Source organism: Pseudogymnoascus destructans, assembly GCF_001641265.1.
Source record: "Pseudogymnoascus destructans isolate 20631-21 unplaced genomic scaffold scaffold_20, whole genome shotgun sequence".
In the NCBI taxonomy this organism is placed as follows: domain Eukaryota; kingdom Fungi; phylum Ascomycota; class Leotiomycetes; order Thelebolales; family Thelebolaceae; genus Pseudogymnoascus; species Pseudogymnoascus destructans.
This window is the reverse complement of record NW_020167539.1, coordinates 114,934-137,241: the sequence shown is the minus strand read 5'-3', so window position 1 is coordinate 137,241 and position 22,308 is coordinate 114,934. Positions and strand designations below refer to the sequence as shown.

The window sequence follows — 22,308 nt, the reverse complement described above, 5'->3', positions numbered from 1 at the left end:
TAAAAGGAAAAGAGAACTGGAGTATTACTACTCAGGATCTCGAGGAATTCCACTTGTCAAACAGAGAAGACAAGAACGATGACAAGGAGCTCACTAGTTCTCAAAAGCACCAGTTACAAGCATTTGAGAAGACAGCAAGTAAGACTCTCTTCAAGGAACAACTGCCAGGAGCAGTAAGAACCTTCAAGGAAGCCATGCTTCAGGAGACGGTCGATCAAAGAATTCCTGTGCCCAAGCCACCAATGAGCTGGCAGGACACTACACAATACTGGGAGGGTTGCAGTTCGCACAGTGAGGTGCCGACCGGAATACCCTCACCAGCAGGAAAGCATCCCAAGAGAAGAAAGGGGAACACGAGTGTTAGAAGCACACGAACGCCTACGCCATGAAGCAGAATGAAGAAGAGAAGGGACACCACTTCTATGACCATTAGAATATGGTGAATATGATGGATATTCCTCAGACGGTTATTCCTCAGACGATTCAAAAAACTAGGAGTCCTCGGTAGTAGGCCACTGGCGAGCGACACAAAGAGGCCTAGTACAAACCAGCTATGTGCCACAACGGGCGGCATGCAGCTATATGTGGTTGCTAAGATACAACAGCAACACCTCCGAGCTATGATAGACTCAGGAGAAACGGGCAACTTTATGACAAAGAAAGTAGCAGACACACACAGTTTCAGGACGCAACTGAAGACTGACCCATACCCATTAATGGTTGTAGATGGAGAGCCCATCTCAACTAACAACGGTATGGTGACCCACGAGACGGTCCCATTAGAAATGGTCATGCTACGCAGACACAAGGAAACGATACAGTTTGATATCGTGCACATGGACAATCATGCATGCATACTTGGTGTACCGTGGCTCAAGAAACACAACCCCCAGATCGACTGGCGGAATGAGAAAGTTGTTATGAGCCAATGCGCATGTGAACAACGAACGGACATGCTGCAGAAGGAGAAAACCTCCAAAGACCGGAAGGAGTTATGTGCGACCACCGAGTCTTATGACCCAGCCCAGGCATCCTCACTGAAGCAAATATCAGTGGAGTATAAGGAATATGAGCAGTTATTCCAGGAAGGCCCTAACGAAAAGGCGCTTCCTAAGCACCAACCATGGGATCATGAGATACCTATCATGGAAGGAAAGAGTCCACCGTTTGGACCAATATATCAGATGTCAGCAGCAGAGCTGGACATACTGAAAGAATACATTGACGAGAACCTTGCGAAACGGTTCATTCGACCATCGACATCACCAGCAGGAAGTCCAATACTATTTGTGCCAAAGAAGGACAAGAAGCTAAGAGTCTGCGTGGACTATCGAGGAACGAATAATGTCACTATCAAAGATAGATATGCCTTACCTTTGATAAGCGAACTACACGACCAGTTCCAGGGAGCCAAGATATTTACCAAGCTGGACCTCAGAGGCGCCTATAACCTGATTTGAATCAAGAAAGGAGTTGAGTGGAAAATAGCATTCCGCACCCGCGATGGCTTGTTCGAATACTTGGTTATGCCCTTTGGTCTAACAAATGCACCAGCATCCATGCAGAGGCTCATGAATGCAGCTCTCCATGAATACTTGGAAAAGTGTTTGTTATCGTCTACCTATATGATATCTTAGTCTACTCAGGAGACCCAACGGAACACATTGGTCATGTTTGGAAGGTATTACAGAAGTTAAAGGAGCACCAGTTACTCCTCAAGCCAGAAAAATTGCGAATTCCACAAGGATCAAGTAGAATTCTTAGGCTACATTGTCAGAACGCATGGCATCAAAATGGACCAAGCAAAGGTCACGGCAGTGTTGGAATGGCCAACACCAACCAGGGTCAAAGAAATACAAGCCTTCTTAGGCTTTGCCAACTTCTACCGGAGGTTTATTATGGGATATTCCAAGGTAGCTCAACCACTTACAGAGCTTACAAGGAAAGACCTTACGTTCGAATGGACAAGCAAGGCAGAGGCTGCTTTTCAGGAACTGAAGACGAAGTTCACAGAAGCACCTATCCTAGTCAGATTCGACCCTGCAAAGAGGATTGTCCTCAAAACGGACTCCTCTGACTTCGCAATTGGAGCCTGTCTAAGTCAGCCAGACAAGGACAAGAAGCTTAAACCAGTTGCATATTACTCAAGAAAACTGTCACCCACGGAGCTCAACTACGACATCCACGATAAGGAGCTGATAGCTATTGTCGTTGCTTTTGAGCAATGGCGAGTATATCTTGAAGGATCGACCTACCCAGTACAGGTATGGACGGATCATAAGAATCTCATATACTTCACCACAACCAAGGTTTTAAACCGCAGACAAGTCCGATGGGCAGAGACACTCGCAGCCTACAACTTCACAATTACATATCGCAAGGGCTCTGAGAACGCAAGAGCCGATGCTCTTAGCAGAAGGACCGACTACATCGGCCCTAAGAGGAAAGACCTAGAGCCATATTGAAAAAAACAGATGCAGGAATGCAATACAACGAGTTGCTAGCCACGATTGCCACTGTGGAGAACTCGGAGTTGGAGGAAAGACTCAAGAAAGCTTATGCAACAGATGAATGTGCAAAGCGAGTCTTAATAAAAACTGAAGGCGACTTCGCCATCGATGAACAAGGATTGATCCGATTCAAAGGATTAGTGTATGTCCCAAACAAAATGAGACACCCGCTAGTGCAAGAACAACACTCGCTACCAGCACACGGCCATCAGGGAGTAACACGCACCTTCGAACGAATCACCCAACACTACTACTTCCCAGGTATGAGGAAGCAGGTGGAAATGGTAGTGTAAGAGAGTGCGACCCTTGAACAACACCTACGGAGTTATGTCAACCACCAACAAGACAATTGGGTTCAGATATTACCCATCGCACAGTTCGCATATAACAGCGCGATGACCGAAGCAACAAAAGTCTAACCGTTCTTTGCCAATTACGGCTATCAGCCAGAGGCATATAGAAAACCACGACCAGATGAATCAAGAGCAGAACAAGCTATGATCGCCGTGGAACAACTCAAATCGTTCCATGAACAACTCGCGACAGACATCCAATTCTTAAATGAACGATCTGCCGCGTATGCAAACAAGAAGCGCAGTATGGAACCTGCCTTCAAGGAGGGGGATAAAGTATATCTACTCTGGAAACACATCAAAACGAAACGACCAAGTACAAAGTTGGACTTCAAGAAATTGGGACCATTCAAAATATTGAACAAAGTCAGCTCAGTTAATTACAGACTGCAGCTACCCAAGAAGTCTAGACTACACCCGGTATTTCATGTCTCACTACTGGAACCAGCAAGAGGAAATACCCCAATTGCGACTGATACAGAACTTCAACCAGAGAATGAGATTGTTGAATACGAAGTCGAAGCGATCCTAGACAGAAGGTTAGTAGGACACAAAGAAGAGTTTTTGATAAAATGGAAAGGTTATGAACCTATGGACAATTCATGGGAAACGGTAAGAAACCTTAGCTGTCCAGAGCTACTCGAGGCGTTTCGCCATCGACACCCAAGTGATCAAAGAAGCCAGGAGATAGGGCCACGAAAAGGTCCTGGTCAGGGGCAGCACCCTCGGAAACGGCAGTAGAAGGGCTGTGCAAGAGAGTCCCTTTGACCTCTGCCTCCCTACACTCCTTCTCCTCTGCTTCATCCAATTCGTCCAAAGATTTCAGACCACGACGCAGCATCTCAACACCGCAGGTTTTGAGAGCCTTCTGCTGTTTGCGAAGACGCATGCGACGGGCATATGCTTCTTGAGCGCAGAGGTGAGTCTCTGAGATGTCGCCGCTTCCTCTTCTACCTCAAGACGCTCTTCTTCTTTTCGAAGCTTCTCCCAATCAGTTGGAGAAGGGGCGCAAGCGTACGTAGTGTATTTCACACCTAAAATCATGGATTTTGCAACTTAATATCTCAACAACCCTTTGATAATAAAATATAAAAATGCATATTTAGCCCTTTATAAAAGTACTCTGTTCAAATTTTAAAGCAATTGGTCTTAGGGTTATTCAGATACTAAGATTTAGGTCAAAAGTGGGAGTCAAAACTCAATATCTTAGTAACTACAATGCCATTTTCTTTAAGATTTGAACAAAGTACTTTAAATGCTTATAAAAGGATAAGAACATATTTTTATAATGTATTATCAAAGGGTTGTTGAGATATTAAGTTGCGAAATCCATGATTTTAGGTGTGAAATGCGCTGCGCGACTTGGGGGTGTGCGCGACTTAGGGATGGACCACGTTACCTATAGAATAATCATTTCATTTCTCATGCGATTTGTAGATCACATGACTTCTACTCATCTAACTCGTGAGTTGAGAACGCAGAACTCAAACTCATGAGTAGGATCAGTTTAATGAGTTTTATTGCTAACCCTGTCGGCGATGTCGTTCGCTTAGTATTCGGACGCCGGTGTCCGAATACTGGAACTCGTTACCGAGGGATTAGGTAAGCTTCTAACAGTAAGTTAACTTAACGTATTTCACAAGCGCACATGCGGGTCGGACATTGTATCTCACCCAAAATCAAGAAATTAATTTGCAAAGTAATAACTCAACAACAGCTTAATAATATATATTAAAAGTATGTTTCTAGCTTTTTATACTTTGTTGAATTCCTACCTAATTATCTAGGAATAATCTATGCATTAATTCTTCAGATATTAAGTGTAAAGGCTAATGTAGGCGCTGAAATTTACACTAGGCCGTTATATCTCAATATCTATGGTTCTAATTGCTCTAAAAGTACATGTAAATGAATCTATGTGTATAGATAAAGCTGAATACACACTTTTAAATATACTACTAAGTTGTTGTTGAGTTATTACCTTGCAAATTTCTTGATTTTAGGTGAGGAATTCAGTGTCCGACCTGCATGTGTGTCCGACTCGCTTGTGTGAAATACGTTAGGGCAGGGGTGGGCCACGAGCGCTGACAGGTGTGCCTCGGCACTTATCGACTCAGGTTACACGAGCTTGGTGAGAAGGGGCCTCGGAAGGGCCTCGGTATCTTTCTTCCTTCGTTCATATGTCAATGGAGGTGAGGAAAAGACGAACTTCCTATAAGGTATGATACCTCTTCCATTCATTCCCAATTTCCTATGCCAATCCATAGGGGTCAGATTTAAAAAGTCTCTCACGCTGCTTTACAAGAATCACCTCGGTTTCATTCATATCAAGCCGCAACCTCCGTAGATCCCCTGCCCCAGAGTACCATGGGCTCCAGTTCCCACTTTGATGTGCTCATTGTCGGTGCCGGCATCTCTGGTATTAACGCCGCATATCGAATCCAGTCCGAATTGCCCCATTATAGGTACTCCATCATCGAGTCTCGCGGTGCCATTGGAGGGACGTGGGATTTCTTCCGCTACCCAGGCCTCAGGTATATATCTCTGACACGTTTGCACAAACTTTGAAGATTTGTGGCTAACTTGACGATGAAGATCAGATTCAGACCTCCATACCTTCGGGTTTCCATGGCGTCCATGGGCTAGCCCGGAAACCATCGCCGATGGAACCTCGATCCGCAATTACTTGGAAGACTCGGCCAAGCAGTACGGCATTGATCGCAAGATCCAGTTTCACCACCGGCTCGTTGCAGCAAACTGGTCGTCGGACGACCAGCAATGGAGCTTTGACGTCGACACAGAAAAAGGCACGAGTAACATCACAGCGCGATTCCTGATCCTGAGTTCGGGCTACTACGACTACAACGAACCTCTCAAAACCACCATTCCTGGCCTCGACCATTTCAAGGGACAGGTCGTCCACCCTCAGGCCTGGCCCGAAGATCTTGATTACACAGACAAGAAGATGGTAATCATTGGTAGCGGCGCTACTGCTATAACCCTATTGCCCGTCCTCGCCAAGAAGGCCGCTCGAGTCACGATGCTCCAACGCAGCCCCACATACCTGCTGTCTCAGCCTAGTGTCGACCCGATTGGCAGGTTGCTGCACATGGTGCTTCCCAAGTCATTGGCCTTCAAACTCGTGCGTTGGAAGTTCCTCATAATACCTTTCCTGTTCTACCAATTCTGCCGGGCCTACCCAAACGCAGCTCGTTTCCTACTTCGCAAACGTGCCGAAGGCGAACTCCCGAAAAATGTCCCCCACGATCCAAATTTCAACCCAGCCTATAATCCCTGGGAGCAGCGATTGTGCGTCTGTCCTGATGGGGATTTCTTCAAGGCGCTACGCGCGGGGACTGCCGATGTTGTGACGGATAAGATCAAGAACGTCACGGAGACGGGCATCACGACAGAATCGGGAAAGACGCTGGATGCAGATATCATCGTCACGGCTACCGGCTTAAAATTGCAACTTGGGGGCAGCGTAAAAATCACCGTCGACTCGAAGCCTATTATTCAGTCAGAGAAATATATTTGGAACGGCCAGATGATACAAGACGTCCCTAATGCTGTTCTCATCATAGGCTACACCAACGCCTCCTGGACGCTGGGCTCCGACTCCACCGCGATAAACGTTTGCCGGTTACTGAAGCACATGGATAAGAATGGCATGGCATATGCGGTGCCCCGGGTTCCGAAAGGGCCAAAGATGGCGTCAAGACCGATCATAGATTTGAACTCGACGTATGTTTCGAAGGCTAAGTCCATATTGCCGCTCGCCGGCGATAAGGGCCCGTGGAAACCGAGAGTGAATTATATCGTAGATCGTTGGACCGCAAACTATGGGTCTGTGACGACGGATATGGAGTTTACAAAGGCTACCAAGGTTAGTAATTAATGCGTTTGCCTGGCGTAGAGCTAGACCGACTGGCGGCGTTGATTTTGCAGAGGTGAGCTCTGGTACTGGTCTTAAAATGAGTGTCTTGCTCTTCCTGGTATCTCCCCAGGTCTTGGAGCGTGTGTCAGGGGTTCACGGTATGCATATTGTCGGTATGGTAACTAGTGTACGAATATATAGACGTTTACAGCAAGCACTCGAGACTCGTACTCCTATCCAAGATACCTACACACACCTGAGTTTCCATTTTAAGTACATCTGTTTCGTGCATAGGAGTAGATTCGTCCATCAATGCCAAAATGAAGTGCAAATAACCATCATGGTCCACTATACTTAGCTATCTGTTTCTTTTCCAGAAACAATAGTTGAGGGGAACTGTGGTCATTTCAATATCTGCCTATGCTCAGGAATCAATCCTCTCAAGAGTATCTCAACTTCTACCTCGGGCAAGAGAGTTGATCTATTAGAACATCCGCCTGGCATGTTCCCTCAGAGAATCGGACCATGATCATCGGAGAGAACTGCAGCATACCTTCCAATATCTTCTTGCGCCGAGCATGGTCCTTATTGGGCATTTTCCGTGCGATATGAGATCTTGGCCCTCAATTTCATACATCGATAAGAACCCCTTTTATCTCACTAGGTTCTAGCCGGATCTTCTTGGGGTTTTTGGCCATAATAGGGACCCTTGATGTTACTCCACTTGTTACTTCCAGCCCATCTCGCCAATTCTGAACTCGATAGACCCAGCTCAGGAAAGGCTCGCTTGAGTCTTAGGGTTACTAACTAACTGCAAAATGCCAGTTAGAAGGCGTTTCAGAAGGTAGCTAGCTAGAGTTTAGATTTTTAGCTTGAAAGACAAGCATTGGCGTTAAAGATGCACCAGCTGCATTGATGCATTCAATATTGGTTACCCACTCTTGTTTGCCTACTATGCTCTTATGCTTTTAGTTTAGGCTTGCTAGAACAAGGACCCGCGTAGTCTGGCTTTCTCTAACACCAAAACCTAACTTGTCCATGTTCTAGAACAATGGAGGAGTTGAGATCCCGTGGGAGTGTGGCATATCATGAAGAATTATCTACAGGACAACTATCCGAAATATATGTCCTATGACCAGCTCCGTGCAGCTGTTGCAGAAGCGTGGGAGAAAGTTGGGCAAGAAGAGCTGGACGCTCTCCTTGACAGTATGCCTGTATGCATGGCAGCTGTAATTGCTGCTAATGGTATGCACACAGAGTACTAGGCTTATAGTATAGTTTTATATAGTTAATTAGGTACCTACTCTACTCTTTATTTTACAGAATTCAATCCTCTCGTTCCTAACGTGCAACGCGTGGGAATAAATCGCTAATTCGGCCTAAATTGCCAAGCCAGCCTACACAGGGGCCCCTGCCCGGATCCACATACAAAACTTATGAACATTACCTCCGTAAGTAGTACCTGCTCAGTGACCTGGAGCCCCATCTTGCATCAATGTAAGGCCGGGGTGTAGGCGTAGCCAACCGTGGATTAGGGGGACAGTATGAGCCATATAGGACTCAGCCCCTATTTTGCCATATTCCTTCTCCCAAAAGAGCGTGGGACCCTTTCCAAGACCACCGGAAAAGCAGGCCCAAAACATCCAACCCCTAGAGATATATGAGTAAATTACATAGTAAAAGGGGCCCTTTCTCACCTCTTCCGTTGCACTCGGTCAACAACGCATGAATCGTCGTAAGTTTCCCCTGGTTTCTGGGTAACCCACGTACGAGTATGACGCCCGCCCTTAACCCAGGTCTTGTCAGTCCAAAGTATCCTATTCCACTCATTCCGTGACCAATCTCTATGGGCTGTAGCCCATGCAAGTCGATTTAGTCGATTTAGATATAATTGGCTTCCGCATAGCAATCCCTACATATTGTTAGTATTTGTAGTAGTAAATCAACAGGAATACATACTCTGATTGTAGCCCTGAACTGAGAGTGCACATCATAGTACAAGGCGTGAGCAAGGAATCCAGAGAACTTGTATTACGTCTGCATATGACATATGCTGTAACGCTGACTTCTAAACGATAGAAGACACAGGTTCTCTTGCGTAAGGGTTTACTTATCAGAGGAGGCAGGGGATCAGACACAAAGGCTTCAAGTAACACGTTACTAGTATATAACAAATACTGTATTGAGTTGAGCACGAAGCTCCTATCTAAGGAAATACTATCTACTTATATAGTGGCGTCGTGCCTAGTGGACTCTTGGGAACTCACTCGAGTCCTCGGAGTCCTGGACTCTTAGGACTCTTCTCATCATCCTGCGAGTCCATCACGTGCCTAGTGGACTCCTGGGAACTCACTCGAGTCCTCGGAGTCCTGGACTCTTAGGACTCTTCTCATCATCCTGCGAGTCCGTCACGTGATACTTTCGGAACTACTATTCCCCGCTGCCCCTCCAGGTACCAGGGCCGGTCTCATGCGACCTCCCTCCTTCCTGTCCTGTAGTTGGCCAGCCTTCTTGTTCCGTCGTAACATATGCCTATTTGTACGAGAAGAGGTTATAAACTCAATAGCCTCATTAACTTGCTCGTCGGAAAGGATAAGTGGCCTGCCTGACCTCCGTTGCGGAGTTGGTGGCCCCTGGCAAGCATATTGAGCCTGCCGAACTGTGCAGCCTATATTGTCTGCTATTTCCTGAAACTCCCAATTGAGAGCGAAGGACTGCACACCGAAGCCGCTCATCGCGAGTAAGATGAGGCATTGTAGTTGTTGAAGGAGTATATATTTCCTACATACAAATTTATATATAGTAAAAACTTTTACGCGTTTAAAAGATACTTGCAAGCCTACACGTACCCATGCTCTTTCCCCTGTACAGTCCCCAATATTCTCCGGATCCACATACAAAACTTATGAACATTACCTCTGTATATGAATGTTCCTGAAGTTGTGCTGCAACTGCATTAATCCAGCATTCAATCACCTCGTAGGACACCCCATTAAATTGTGCATTCTGCATTTGGCAAGCGTAGATACCCTGAACTGTTAGGTTCCGATTCCGAAAGCGATAGAGCCATTCATGGCCAATTAGAGGGGTTGTGTTAGCGATGGCTTCATTCCTTGTGAGTTACCTCTAGCCATTCTTTGACGAAGGGCATCACGTGAGACTTTAAAGTGCCTTCTATTTCGGATCGCTAGGCTTCAAAGCACTGAATAATTGCAAGTTATTACGATTACAGCTCACAGCTTGTTACGGTTATTATGTGTTACGACGGAACAAGAAGGCTGGCCAACTACAGGACAGGAAGGAGGGAGGTCGCATGAGACTGGCCCTGGTACCTGGAGGGGCAGCGGGGAATAGTAGTTCCGAAAGTATCACGTGACGGACTCGCAGGATGATGAGAAGAGTCCTAAGAGTCCAGGACTCCGAGGACTCGAGTGGGTTCCCAGGAGTCCACTAGGCACGTGACGGACTCGCAGGATGATGAGAAGAATCCTAAGAGTCCAGGACTCCGAGGACTCGAGTGAGTTCCCAGGAGTCCACTAGGCACGACGCCACTATATAAGTAGATAGTATTTCCTTAGATAGGAGCTTCGTGCTCAACTCAATACAGTATTTGTTATATACTAGTAACGTGTTACTTGAAGCCTTTGTGTCTGATCCCCTGCCTCCTCTGATAAGTAAACCTTTACGCAAGAGAATCTCTGTGTCTTCTATCGTTTAGAAGTCAGCGTTACATTATGGTTGTTATAGGTATAAGGGTATTACAGGTGCAGCCTTAGCCACCAAGGCTACAACCGCTAAGCGGACAATTGTATATTACAAGGAATAGCCTCACCTTCCTTCCTTCTTCTTCTTCTCTCTTTAGATTCAATCTAGCTTACTTTACCTGGACTGGCACCATGACCTCTGTGATCGTAACACAAGTAACTCCTTATCGTATATCTCGTAATTTCACTTAGCGAGTGTCATCTTTGTTATGGCTAAGTGCTAGTGCCATGGCTAGCGCTTACGGCTGCAACCTCACGTGATGGATAACATTGGTATCATGGATATTATGTTATCCATGCTATCCACGGGGATCCATGGAATATCAGGTGAGGATAACATTGGATATCATGGATATTATGTTATCCATGTTATCCACGGATATCCCTTTGGCACGACGCCACTATATAAGTAGATAGTATTTCCTTAGATAGGAGCTTCATGCTCAACTCAATATAGTATTCTTTACAATACTATAACGTGTTACTTGGAAAGCTTTTGTGTTTAATCCCCTGCCTCCTCTGTCAAGTCAACCTTATGCAAGAAACCTCTGTGTCTTCTATTGTTTAGAAGTCAGTATTACATCTAAGACATCAGCTTTTACATACACTGTTTTGTCTGGTCAAAGTGTCGTAGCACTAGTGCTTCTGTAATAGTCTTCTTAACTAGCTCAAAGGCTTCCTAGCAGGCTTGGTTCCACTCGAATATCTAACCCTTCTTCCTGAGATTTACGAGTGGTTTCAGCTCCGTGCTGGCATCGATGCACGGAAGGCAGAACGTACACGGAAAAAGGACCTACATGAATTTCAAAAAAGTAACCCAGACACGGAGCCACCAATTGGCTTACATAGAGAAATCATTGACCTGGACGTTACGCAGAAGAAACGTAAGGAGAAGGAGGAGGAGGACTGACTGTTAGCCATCGAGGAGAGTGGGTACATGAACTTTGCAGGCTTGGACTACAACATGATTCACGATGCAAGTGACGGTGGCAGTTATGATCAATCTCTACCTGACAATATTGATCCAAATATTTTTTAATTATTTAATTCTATAACTTATATATATTTACAGCATTGTTATGTTGTCAGTCGTGTTCATGGTCGGTCGTGTCGTGTCGCGAGTCCGCTCCCGAAGTGTCCCATAATCGCTTTCGCGTCCCAGTTCGCTACCGCCTCCAGGTGGTGGTTTGAGAACCAATGATTAGGCTAACATAACGAAGCGGCATAAGGCCCTAAGTAGGTCCTAGGCTAATGCAACCAATCACGAATTTTGACATTTAATAGCCAATCAATTATAGCATGTAAGATCTAACGAAGCAGCAGGGGCTGACCATAGTTTAGACTTTCTTTATCAATTTGGCTCGTTTTATGATTCTGGGGTTTTTGCTTACATAACTGCTTACAAATCCAGGGGTGTGTTGAGTAAATAAATGGCTATACGTGCGCACGGGTGTGGATTCACATTTTTAGTGTTGCGGTATAGTCCAGACTTGCGGACCTCATAGTCCACCCCTGTGCGCGCGTATGGAGGCGTGTACCAAAAGTCCTTGCCGGGCAGGGGTATAGCCTACCCCTGTCAAAATGAGCACACGATACTTGCACCTGTAGCTTCATAAAATGAGAATCAATTATAATAGTTAATAGTTCCTACGTGCCTTGCCATGTGTAGATATATCACTAACCCCTTCCTTATATCCATTTCCTCCTTTGAGTCTAATAACCTCTTGCATATGGCATAGAATCCTCTCAATCCACGCCTGTATTCTCCGTTGTTCAAGCTCCTCCCATGCCTTTTTCCACACGATTTCCGCAGTCTTCCGAGTTGTAGGAGGCGAATTACCTGGCCATAATAGCCATTGAATATCAAACCTATCAAGATAGCCTTTTGGCACTTTGACGCATGAGATGGTGCTTTATCTTCTTGTACAATAGTATTTGGCCTTTCCTTCTTACACTCTTGTGCAAATGGTAGAAGTAAAGGCTCAAGGATGCTTTTCGGTATCGCCATGCATCAATTCCTCCTTTTCCTTTCTCACGGGTCATTGCTCCTGTCTTTTTTGTAAACTTCCACTCTGGCTTCCTTCCTCTATAGTTCCGTAATCCAAGGCGACATATTCCATTTTCAAGTTCCCATTCCTCTTTGCATTGTGCTTCAATTGTATTATTAAATGCTTCGATTTCAATTGCTGCTTCTCTCTTCTCCTTTGCTGTCTCCTTTTTCCAAATGTGATATGGCCCCTTTTTATCGTATGTAAAACAGCTCCACCACATGAATTCCGACGCTCCGTGCCATCGAGAGCGAATAACAGATAGCTTGAATCTTTCATCTTTTGTCCTCCATACTTTAAATCCTCCACGTCGATGGCCAAGGACAATAGATGTTTCGTCTGTCCATATAACGTTTTTCCAATCCGTAAGAGTCCAATGTGCATATCGTAGAGCGAATTGTAGTCGTGCTTCTCTCATCGCTTTAGTTAATCCTGGTTTCCATGTTGGCTTTCGTTTTATCAGTTTATGCCGTTGTAGTACTCGAAAAGCAGTCATTGTAGACACACCATTTTCATAACCAATTGTTGCTGCTGTCTTCTCTCGAGAGTTCCGGTCCATTTTTATACTCTTTATAAGAGTCTCTTCGCCATTTGCACTTAGCTTCCGAGGGCATCCTGTTCGAGGGGCATCAATAAGATATTTATCGAGTAATTGCTTGTCGATATCTGGATTATATCCACGGCGGCGTGCTTCAGCCATGTAGTATCGCACTTGCCGCTCGGAAATTTTTGTATTCTCTTTAATTTGCTGATATGTAGCTCCATAAGCTCAGAGTCCTATAGCTTGAGCTCGCGTTGCAAGAGAGTATGAAGGCATATTTAATATCTGTATTATCTTCTACTCTACAAAATATGAATTGATGATGCCTATTTACTGACTTTACCCCTATTTTAGCCCCGAACGCTACATTCCTTGGCACTGTTAGCCCGGCAAGAACTTTTGGTACACGCCTCCGTATAGCCATTTATTTACTCAACACTCACCCCTGAACCCTCCCGGAACATAAATGACCCCCGGATCATGAGGGTTTCTGGTCACCCACAACAGAACAGAACAGGAAGCGGCTCTCTCTAGCCGAACAGTGGGCATAATAACGTTTAAGCGAACAGAAAACACGCAATGGCCGGGGTTCGAACTGTGAGTGCTGATGGGAGACTTCCCTGCGTAGGTCACCACTGTGAGGTCCGCAAGTCTGGACTATACCGCACACTAAAACTGTGAATCCACACCCGTGCGCGCGTATAGCCATTTATTTACTCAACAGCGGCAGCGGTTGGCCATAGTTTAGACTTTCTTTATCAATTTGGCTCGTTTTATGATTCTGGGGGTTTTGCTTACGTAACCGCTTACAAATCTAGGGGTGTCCGCGATGTTGTTCGCTTAGTATTCGGGACACCGGCGGTGTCTGTCCGTATACTGGAACTGTGACGCTTTATAGAGTCGTTAATTAATCGTCGTAACCAACTTTTCGCTTCGCTCAAGGTTGGAGGAAGCGATCCGCGCGCACGAGAAATGGAGGGGAAGCGAAGTGCGCGCACGAGAAAAATTGTAGTCCTAAGTACCTCCCTATAGTAAATTGTATGTAAAGGTACAAAATTTCACCATTTTAAAAAATTATCATTTCCTCATTCCCATGATCACTCCCATTCCCGCTCCCATTTCCACTCCCATTCTCATATTCGCCCTCACTTTCGAGGGTTTCTGGATCAGGAATTGGGACCTCTAATTCCGGAGGAATTGGGAGGCCTAATCCCTGAAGAGTAGCCAGGCTCTTCTTCCGGAAACGCTCTTCTTTCCGGGCCTTAATTCCAGCCTGGTGGAGCTGCTTCTGGGCCTGGTTTCTAGCCTGGCGAGCCTCCCGGGCTTCTTTGGCTGCGAGCTTCTGGGCCCGAAGCTCGGCTTTCTGGGCCCGAAGCTCGTGGGCTTCGGCAGCTACGAGCTCACCTCCGTTCTGAAGCCGGGCCTGGCTTCGGCTCGCCCGTTTCTTCGACTCCTCCACCTGCCGAGTGCCTTCGCTTATTTGGCACTAGGGATTTTTACTGTTATATAAGCACTTATTGCTCATGTCTCTTATTGATCTTTAGCTAGAAAATTATACACTACTTGGCCTTCTTGCAATTCCTCCTGCTTCGACTTACTTTGCATTCCCTTACTTCGAGTTGAACCACTTGGCCAACCTGTTAGTCTCACCACTTGACCCCTGTGGTATAAAGTCTATACTCTGGAGCCTGAACTACTATACCTTGTCCTACTGCTTCAAGCATCGAAGTCTTCACATTATATATCAGATACTTCTGCAGACTCAAAGGTCAGCCTCGGTTCGAACTGTCCTTACACCATAGCAAGCTGGACTTCTGCGCCAGGGGAGCTGTGAGCCTGGGATAAGGGGCTTGATGCCCCTGACTCCTCAGGTGCGTTCTCAAGTGCAGCCACTCCACTACGCTCACGCTCAAGGCTCGCAGCCGCTTCACTACAGGTCTGACGTGGCGGCATGTTTCCCCCTCTGGGCTATTCTTCCTAATCGTAGGAATGGTAGAGTATTCAGAATGTAAGAAAGCCTTGGCTGAATAGGGCAGTGGGAAGTCATGTTGTAGATAGTTACGTAGTCCACCTCTCTATTGATACGAAGACTGAACGCTGCCCTTCCGATTAGGCCCGCGTTACTACTATATACGTTCTCGTGCGAGGTAATCGAGGGAAGACCCTCCGCCTTGGCACTATAGCGCACGTGACAGGTCCTGCACGTGAGGCTACTTGTGACATTGTTGAGTACTAAATGTATATATTCCTGACTATGTAACCTATACTTGGCTTTACCGATAATCTGTATGGAGATCACGTGAGATCATGTGACTATTACAACACACCCCCCCCACGTATCCCCATAGGAGCCTCAAATTGTAATTGTAAGGATGCCTCCGTACTTAGATACTCGAAGAACCTGTCTCAGAACTGTTACGGTCACTACAAGCATGGAATCCGACTCGGTGGGGTTTCGAACCAGTAGAGGAAGACATAGCGAGTTACACTATAGTGGGGGACGGTAAGGGTGTAGGGTTCAGGGTCGATGCAGACCTGTTGTGGTGGAAGGTTCAGGGCTAGGGTTGGGATAACCGAGTCAGGCCCGTTTCAGGTACTTAAGGAAACAGACTCAACGGGGTTCCCCCTTCATCTTTTTTGTATCCTTCGTAGTAGACCTATAGGATAGCATCCATTTAGCCTCCGACTCGCACTCTCATATACTATTACTGTGAGCTGGGTGCCCTGTCTCCTTACAGTAATATGAGGAACTTGGGAAAAAAAGGGGTGGTTATACCTGGGCCGGTGATAAAAGTACGTCAGTCACGTATGCCCGATGATTCACATCTACACCTAGTGACTCAATTCCAATCGGAAAATAAATTGGCCACTTTGGTTCGGATCTTCCGTCTTTCTTCCATCTGCCCCTGCCTACCACACATACCCTATCCTTTCCCACAAATCCCCACACCCCACCATACTTCTCTCTTCTTGTCGGCAATTCCATACGAGACAAGATGCCTGCTGTTGGACAGGTCTTTGTGGATGCCAACATCCACATTTACCTTCCTCCTGCTGCCCGGGAGTCCCTACCCCGTCCTCTGCCTATATTGGCACCTCGGGTGTACACGACTGTCCCGTACGGGACCCCTGGGAATGTTTGCCTTGAACACCCACAAGAAAATGCAGGGTTCTACATCCAGGCAGCGGGAGAGAATGTCGATCAGGTCTCCCAGGTGAGATCAATGGGTTGTGAGCAGTGTGATGCTGCATACGTAGAAGAGGGATCTCAGCAGATTCCCTTCTTTACAGTATGCATATCCTTTGGGAATGTGCAGGGTGGTGCCTGTGCTTCCTGTGCCATGAAACACCAGGCTGCAGCCTGCTCTCTTCATGAGTACTTCCCTTCCTGTTGCCTTATGCACCTTTTAGCGTTCTTATGAGTCCGTACGAGCTAACACTTATAGATTCATCCCAAGATGATCGGGAGCCCACCCCTCCTCCGAAGGATGACACTCCTCGTCCTGGAGAACATGCTCGGACTCGGGCCCATGCGCGGAAGTTGGCGCTTGAGGCTGCGCAGAGAAATGGTGGTAGGAATGCTGTTTAAGTAGGGATTTGGATGTACGGACTTGTGGTGCTTGGGTTTTTCTTGTATAGATAGACAGAAATGACAATGGATTTCTTGGTGATTCTTGTGCCATTCTTGTGACAGTTTCGTACGTAAGTGTAAATGTATAAAAAGTCAGGGATTCTCCTGTTTTTATATGGTAAAAGTCGGGGATTTCCCTTGTTACCCCTGATTTCCCCCCTTTCGTTGAAATGGGTTTTTGTAACGCTGACTTCTAAATGATAGAAGACACAGAGGTTTCTTGCGTAAGGTTGACTTGACAGAGGAGGCAGGGGATTAGACACAAAGGCTTTCCAAGTAACACGTTACAGTATTGTAAAGAATACTATATTGAGTTGAGCATGAAGCTCCTATCTAAGGAAATACTATCTACTTATATAGTGGCGTCGTGCCTCATGGGTAATCTGGACAGTTGGCGGATAGCTCAACTATCCAATATCCACTAGATTCTGCAACTATCCATTAGCCCCATCACATGGCAGCCTACCCCGCTTGCCCCCTGTGACTCACACGTCACGTTACTAGGTCCTGGTCCTGTAACCATGACATCACGTTACCGTAACGTAAGTCGTGGCATAACGCGGGGGATGGCGTAACGCGGTGGAATTTTGAAGAGAACACAACAAATCTGTAAATTTAACTACAATCAATGATAATACATGATCCACTGTCACTCTTAGATTGTTTCCCTGCTTCTTCCTCAATATACTCGTCAATTTCAATGTCTGAGGAGGCGTTCTCATCCTTTGTTTTGCGCTTTTACTTACTTGGGTTATATGTCGCCTTTTCCGCCTCCATCACTGCATCACACAACTCTTGCGTAGAAACATGAATAACCCTTTTCCCCTTTGTACATACCGTATGTTGCTTTATAACTGATCAAAGGTTGTTGGCATTGAGTTGGTGGACAATGCTGCGTGCTCGAAGTTGCTCTGACGCAACTGTGAGTTTTTGGATGTACGTCCGCACTGGTGTTGACAGCACCCCACCACTATTAATCGTAGTTGTAAGGAGCGCATTTGCAGAGCGTAAGGTCATCCCATCTGGGGGGGAGCTGTTAATAAAGACTCGGTCAAAAATATCATACTGATGTGGTGTTTTTGGTCAGTCAGCCTCGACTGATGGTTCAGCATTGAGCAGCATATGCAATGCTGGCTGGGGATTAAAAGGAAACAAGCCAGCGCCACGGTATGCTGACTCAATGTTCTGATGGTTGCATACATCAAGCCGTGCCTGGATGTATGCCTCCATCCACTCATACTTCTGTATGCGCGCAAGTTGCGCTTGGTTGAGTGGGGAGAGCGCTGCTGTCAGACACTTTTTTAGCGGGCCGAATATCGCAACATCCAGTGGTTGTAGTAAGTGCGATGTATGAGGGGGAAGTATCAGAGATACAATATGGTTCTGCATGCAATGCGCAATGAAACTCCCGCTAATGTGTGAGTCGTGGCCATCACATATAAGAAGCCGGTGCTGACCATCTGCTTTTGTACGTGTTGTTGGCTCGAAGATGCGTTTTAACCACTCCAACCCATGGAGGTTGCTTGTCGAGCCTTTCGTATTCACAGAGAAGAACCACTGGTCGATGACTGCGGGCGGAATCCATGATTGGAAAACGTTCTTGCCCTTAAAGATCCCGACTGGTGGGAGGATGGTTCCATCTGCGCAGATGCACTCAACCATCGAAACCCATTCCTGACGGCCAGGATGCGCTTGATGCTTCGTACGAAGCGTTGAATCAAGTATAATTCGAGTAGATTCCATTGTCCCAATCGAAAATCCGGATTCATCCATGTTATATGTGTTCTCTTGCGTGATTCCAAACTCTTGAACCATCTTGGTGTCATACTGACATTCGTTGCACTCAGTTTGCTATCAAACTCAAGAGCAAACTTGGAAATCTCCTCCTCAAACCTACAAGTCACTATACATATTTTGGCTTATCACACCAACAACAAGAGCAATACTACTCAACGATTGCTACAACCATCTATGATTCATTACACGTCATCACTCCTAGCTTCTTCAGTGTATCTGAAAAGTCGCGGAACCATAGGAGTGGTGACCGTCGGAGTCCATATAAGGCTCTGTTAAGTTTCTAGCATGTCCTTGCTCCTCATAACCATCAGCACACCGTACGTAGACCTCCTCGTCAATTCGGCTGTTTGTAAAGGCGTTTACTGCATCTAATTGTTCAGTATCCAAATCGAAGTAGGCTGTAATAGCCATTAAAGCTCGAAAGGTCTTTGAACCAAGTGTTGCTGCGTATGTCTCATCATGTATTGAATAGCGTTGTAGGTTCCCTCTTACTACAAGTCTAGCCTTGTATTTGACAAGGTAGCCATTATCGTTAAATTTGTAGGTAAATACTCACATTAGTGGAATAACAAAACTCCATACAGTGCTGTCTGGCATCAATTTAAAGGTGTCTTGCTTCCGAAGGTCTGTTATTTCCTTTTCCGCCGCAGCTTTGAAACCAAGCCTATGAGGGTGGTTTGAAGCTGGTTCCAATACTTCAGAGCAGCAGGGAGCTCCGTACGATGTATCTTACGTTTCTGGAACTCTGTACCAACGATGAAAGCTTGGTGCTGGCTTATCCTTGCTTCTGGGTGTGCAATGGTTGCAAGGTAGATGTCGTGTCTCCGTACGTTGTCTTCTGAACGCTCTGGTGTCATTTCAGGTGTCTGGAGTTGAGGCTCTTCATGTTGGACCTCTATCTCCTTTTGAGGTTCTACCTCTACTGCTTCCTCTTGTTGAAGAGCTGTATCTGTTGTTTCTGCCTCGTACGGAGTTGATGTTTCTTGTAGAGGTTGTAGAGCTGCGCGCTCCTCTTCATATTCCTCTCCTTCCTTTTCTAAAAGGTCAGGAAGTTCAATAACCTGGACTGTCTTTTGGAGCTCCAATTCTATAACTGTAGCTTTGTACGATGGATCATAAGTAACGTCCCTGGTTACTATAACCCTCTTAATATTTGGAACCCATATTCTAAAGATGTTTGTAGAGTTGTAGCCAATAGCCTATTTGGGCATTCCTCTCTATCCTCTTTAGCTTTGGTTGCTTAAGGAGGAGTGCATAGGCTCTACATCCATAGGCGCGGATATGAGAGAGTAAGGGCTTAGTAAGCTCTGGCTTTTGAAGCTGCGAGGGTAGGGACTGGAGTAGAAGTCCGTACGGAGTCTCATCATTAATGACAGATGATGGAGACCGGTTTATAAGGTAACCTGCAGTCCGAAATTTTTCAGGCCACATTCCTTGTGGTAGGTTGTCTGCTTCCTTTAAAGCTCGTGAGCGTGTGATTATCGTACGGCCTGAACGTTCGATTCCACCATTTGGTTTGGCAGTGTATGGGGGTGTAAGCTGCACTTCGTATCCTTCATCTGCAATCCATGCATCCCATTCATCTCCAAGTGATCTCTCACCATCAAGGAAGAAGATCTTTACCTTATAACCCCATCGTCTCCATACGTAGCTTACAAAGTCCTTAATTGAATGTAGGACTGTGCCTTGCCTCTTGTCTTTAATGGTGTAGACATGGTTTATGCGGCAGAAATCACACTGTAAGTGTAGGGCCTGTGTGCTACCATCGTACGCTTCTGGCATCTGGATAAGGTCTAGGTGCACCTTCTCATAAGGGATCTGTGACCGTGGTGTAGATCTTCGGGACATCGTTTTTGTAGCATGGGTAAGGTGGCAGACTTCGCAGTTAGTGTCGTACGAATCCATGTCTGTGACAATAACCCCTTGGGTCTTCTTGTAATGGTGGGTGCACCAGATGTGAGAATCTAGCCACCCAAGGAAGGGATGATTTTACTAAGACAACACACTGTCTTAGGAAACAGAGCCAAAGGGTTGTAGCTTAGACTATTCCACAACGCAGCAATCAGGTGTGTGATGTAGTGAAGTTGTTCAGACAAGTTGCAACAAATGTTGAGTCTGGGAACTCAGGGGTAAGTCAGAGGTTAACACCTCACTGACTTTTCAGAAACAAGGAGTAACAAGATGAATGCTTGGAAGCTTGTAAAAGACGGGGAAGTATGTGATAGTCGATTTACTGTATTGTCTGCTTGCCCTTTCTTAAGGAAAGGGCAATCCTATTTATGCCAAAGGAGTGTAGTTCTCTCATTTTCCATGACTTTCCATGACTAACCAGGCTTGGTAAATGTATTAGAAATCAAGTGCGACCCACAACTAGCTTGCTAATCATGTAGTGAACGTAAGAGAATCCCATAGAACCATCCAGTGTTCGGCAGATACTACCCAGGTAGTATCTGGGTCCTCGCCAGGTAAGGTAAGTATCTGAGCGACTTTGCTCAGGTAAGGTAGGTATTTACAGATACTTTAGCAGGTAGTTGAGCCTCAATTCCGTATACAAAAATGACGCTTTTGATATTTGAAATAGATAATGATATGTAACTAGAATATGTAACTAGAAAAGTGAAACTCGTGACAAATATAATAATAAAATAGACAGCCCCTATTCCTATTCTTCTGCCTCATCATCTGCATCATCACCGTCGCTGTCGGCATCTGGTAAATAACCCCAATTCCGTAAGCAAAGCAGATATCTAATTGTCGATGGCGACAATCTATTCCTTTTCTTAGTAATGATATCGCTACCATTGCTAAATACCCGTTCTGATGGTGCTGATGTCGCAGGAATTGCAAGATGGTCTCGAGCAACTTGAGCAATTATTGGATATTGATATTGCTTTGCAGACCAATATTTGAGAATATCAGTATGCTCACCAGGCCGTGGTTCAAGCATCCATCGTTTCCATTCTGGTTCTTCAAATGATATACCCTCTGATGCAAATAAATCTTCATCAGAATCTGGTTCTTGCACTCTAGTATTTGCATTTCCTAATGCATCTGCAAGAGCTGTTTCACGTTCAATACGCTCTGTATCAAGATGATATTGCCGTGTCTTATATGTTCTACAAACATCTTCAAACTGTGCTCTTGCCCGTGTGATTCGTACATGATCTGTACTATCTGGATATATCTTTTTAAACACTGTATGGTTCATCCGTGGATCGCAAATTGTAGCTACAGCTGAGTGCTTACATTGCTGATTTGTTGCAAGAGTATAATACGCGTGAAGCTTTTGATAAGCTACTGTGCATGCAATACCAATTGCTGAGTGCTCGCCAACTTCTTGTTGCATCTTCTTAACTTTATTTATCATTTTAAGATAAAGTGGAATAGCAAAGTTAAGTGACGGATATGTATCACTTTGTAGCCGTTTTGATGGTTTGAGAAATATTAAGAACAGTCGTTCAAGATCTTTAATAACAGCCCAATCTCCTGTAGTTAATGCAATATCTTTCATACTAATATCAAGCTGTTGTGTTATGCATACTGCTGTGATTGGTATTTGGAGTTTTAATGCTGTATCAAGCATACGATGTGTTGAATTCCATCGTACTGGCATATCAAGTGATAGTTGCTGTGGTTTTAAACCTATAGCTTTGACTTGTCGTTGTAAAGCATCCTTCCATGCTCGTCGATTACGAAAGACATAGATATGTCTTCGTAGCTTTGCAAGAGCATTCATGACTTCCACATGACTATCTCTACTAAATGGAATCCGAGCTGCACCTTGCTC

General features: G+C 45.5%; 3 protein-coding genes across 3 annotated transcripts; 2 read left to right on the top strand and 1 right to left on the bottom strand.

Moving 5' to 3' along the window:
* Positions 1 to 5,060: 5,060 nt before the first annotated feature.
* Positions 5,061 to 7,014, top strand: VC83_07369 (uncharacterized protein). Its single transcript, XM_024470942.1, has 2 exons — positions 5,061 to 5,397; positions 5,459 to 7,014. The coding sequence occupies exons 1-2, from the start codon at positions 5,231 to 5,233 to the stop codon at positions 6,759 to 6,761; spliced, it is 1,470 nt and encodes a 489-aa protein (XP_024321435.1). The 5' UTR covers positions 5,061 to 5,230; the 3' UTR covers positions 6,762 to 7,014.
* Positions 7,015 to 14,118: 7,104 nt separating this feature from the next.
* Positions 14,119 to 15,046, bottom strand: VC83_07368 (uncharacterized protein; the record flags this gene model as incomplete). The annotated part of the gene is made up of 3 exons (XM_024470941.1): positions 14,119 to 14,563; positions 14,692 to 14,720; positions 14,889 to 15,046. The coding sequence occupies 3 exons, from the start codon at positions 15,044 to 15,046 to the stop codon at positions 14,160 to 14,162; spliced, it is 591 nt and encodes a 196-aa protein (XP_024321489.1). The 3' UTR covers positions 14,119 to 14,159.
* Positions 15,047 to 16,089: 1,043 nt separating this feature from the next.
* On the top strand, positions 16,090 to 16,682 carry VC83_07367 (uncharacterized protein; the record flags this gene model as incomplete). Its single annotated transcript, XM_024470940.1, has 2 exons — positions 16,090 to 16,324; positions 16,540 to 16,682. The coding sequence occupies 2 exons, from the start codon at positions 16,090 to 16,092 to the stop codon at positions 16,680 to 16,682; spliced, it is 378 nt and encodes a 125-aa protein (XP_024321483.1).
* Positions 16,683 to 22,308: the final 5,626 nt, after the last annotated feature.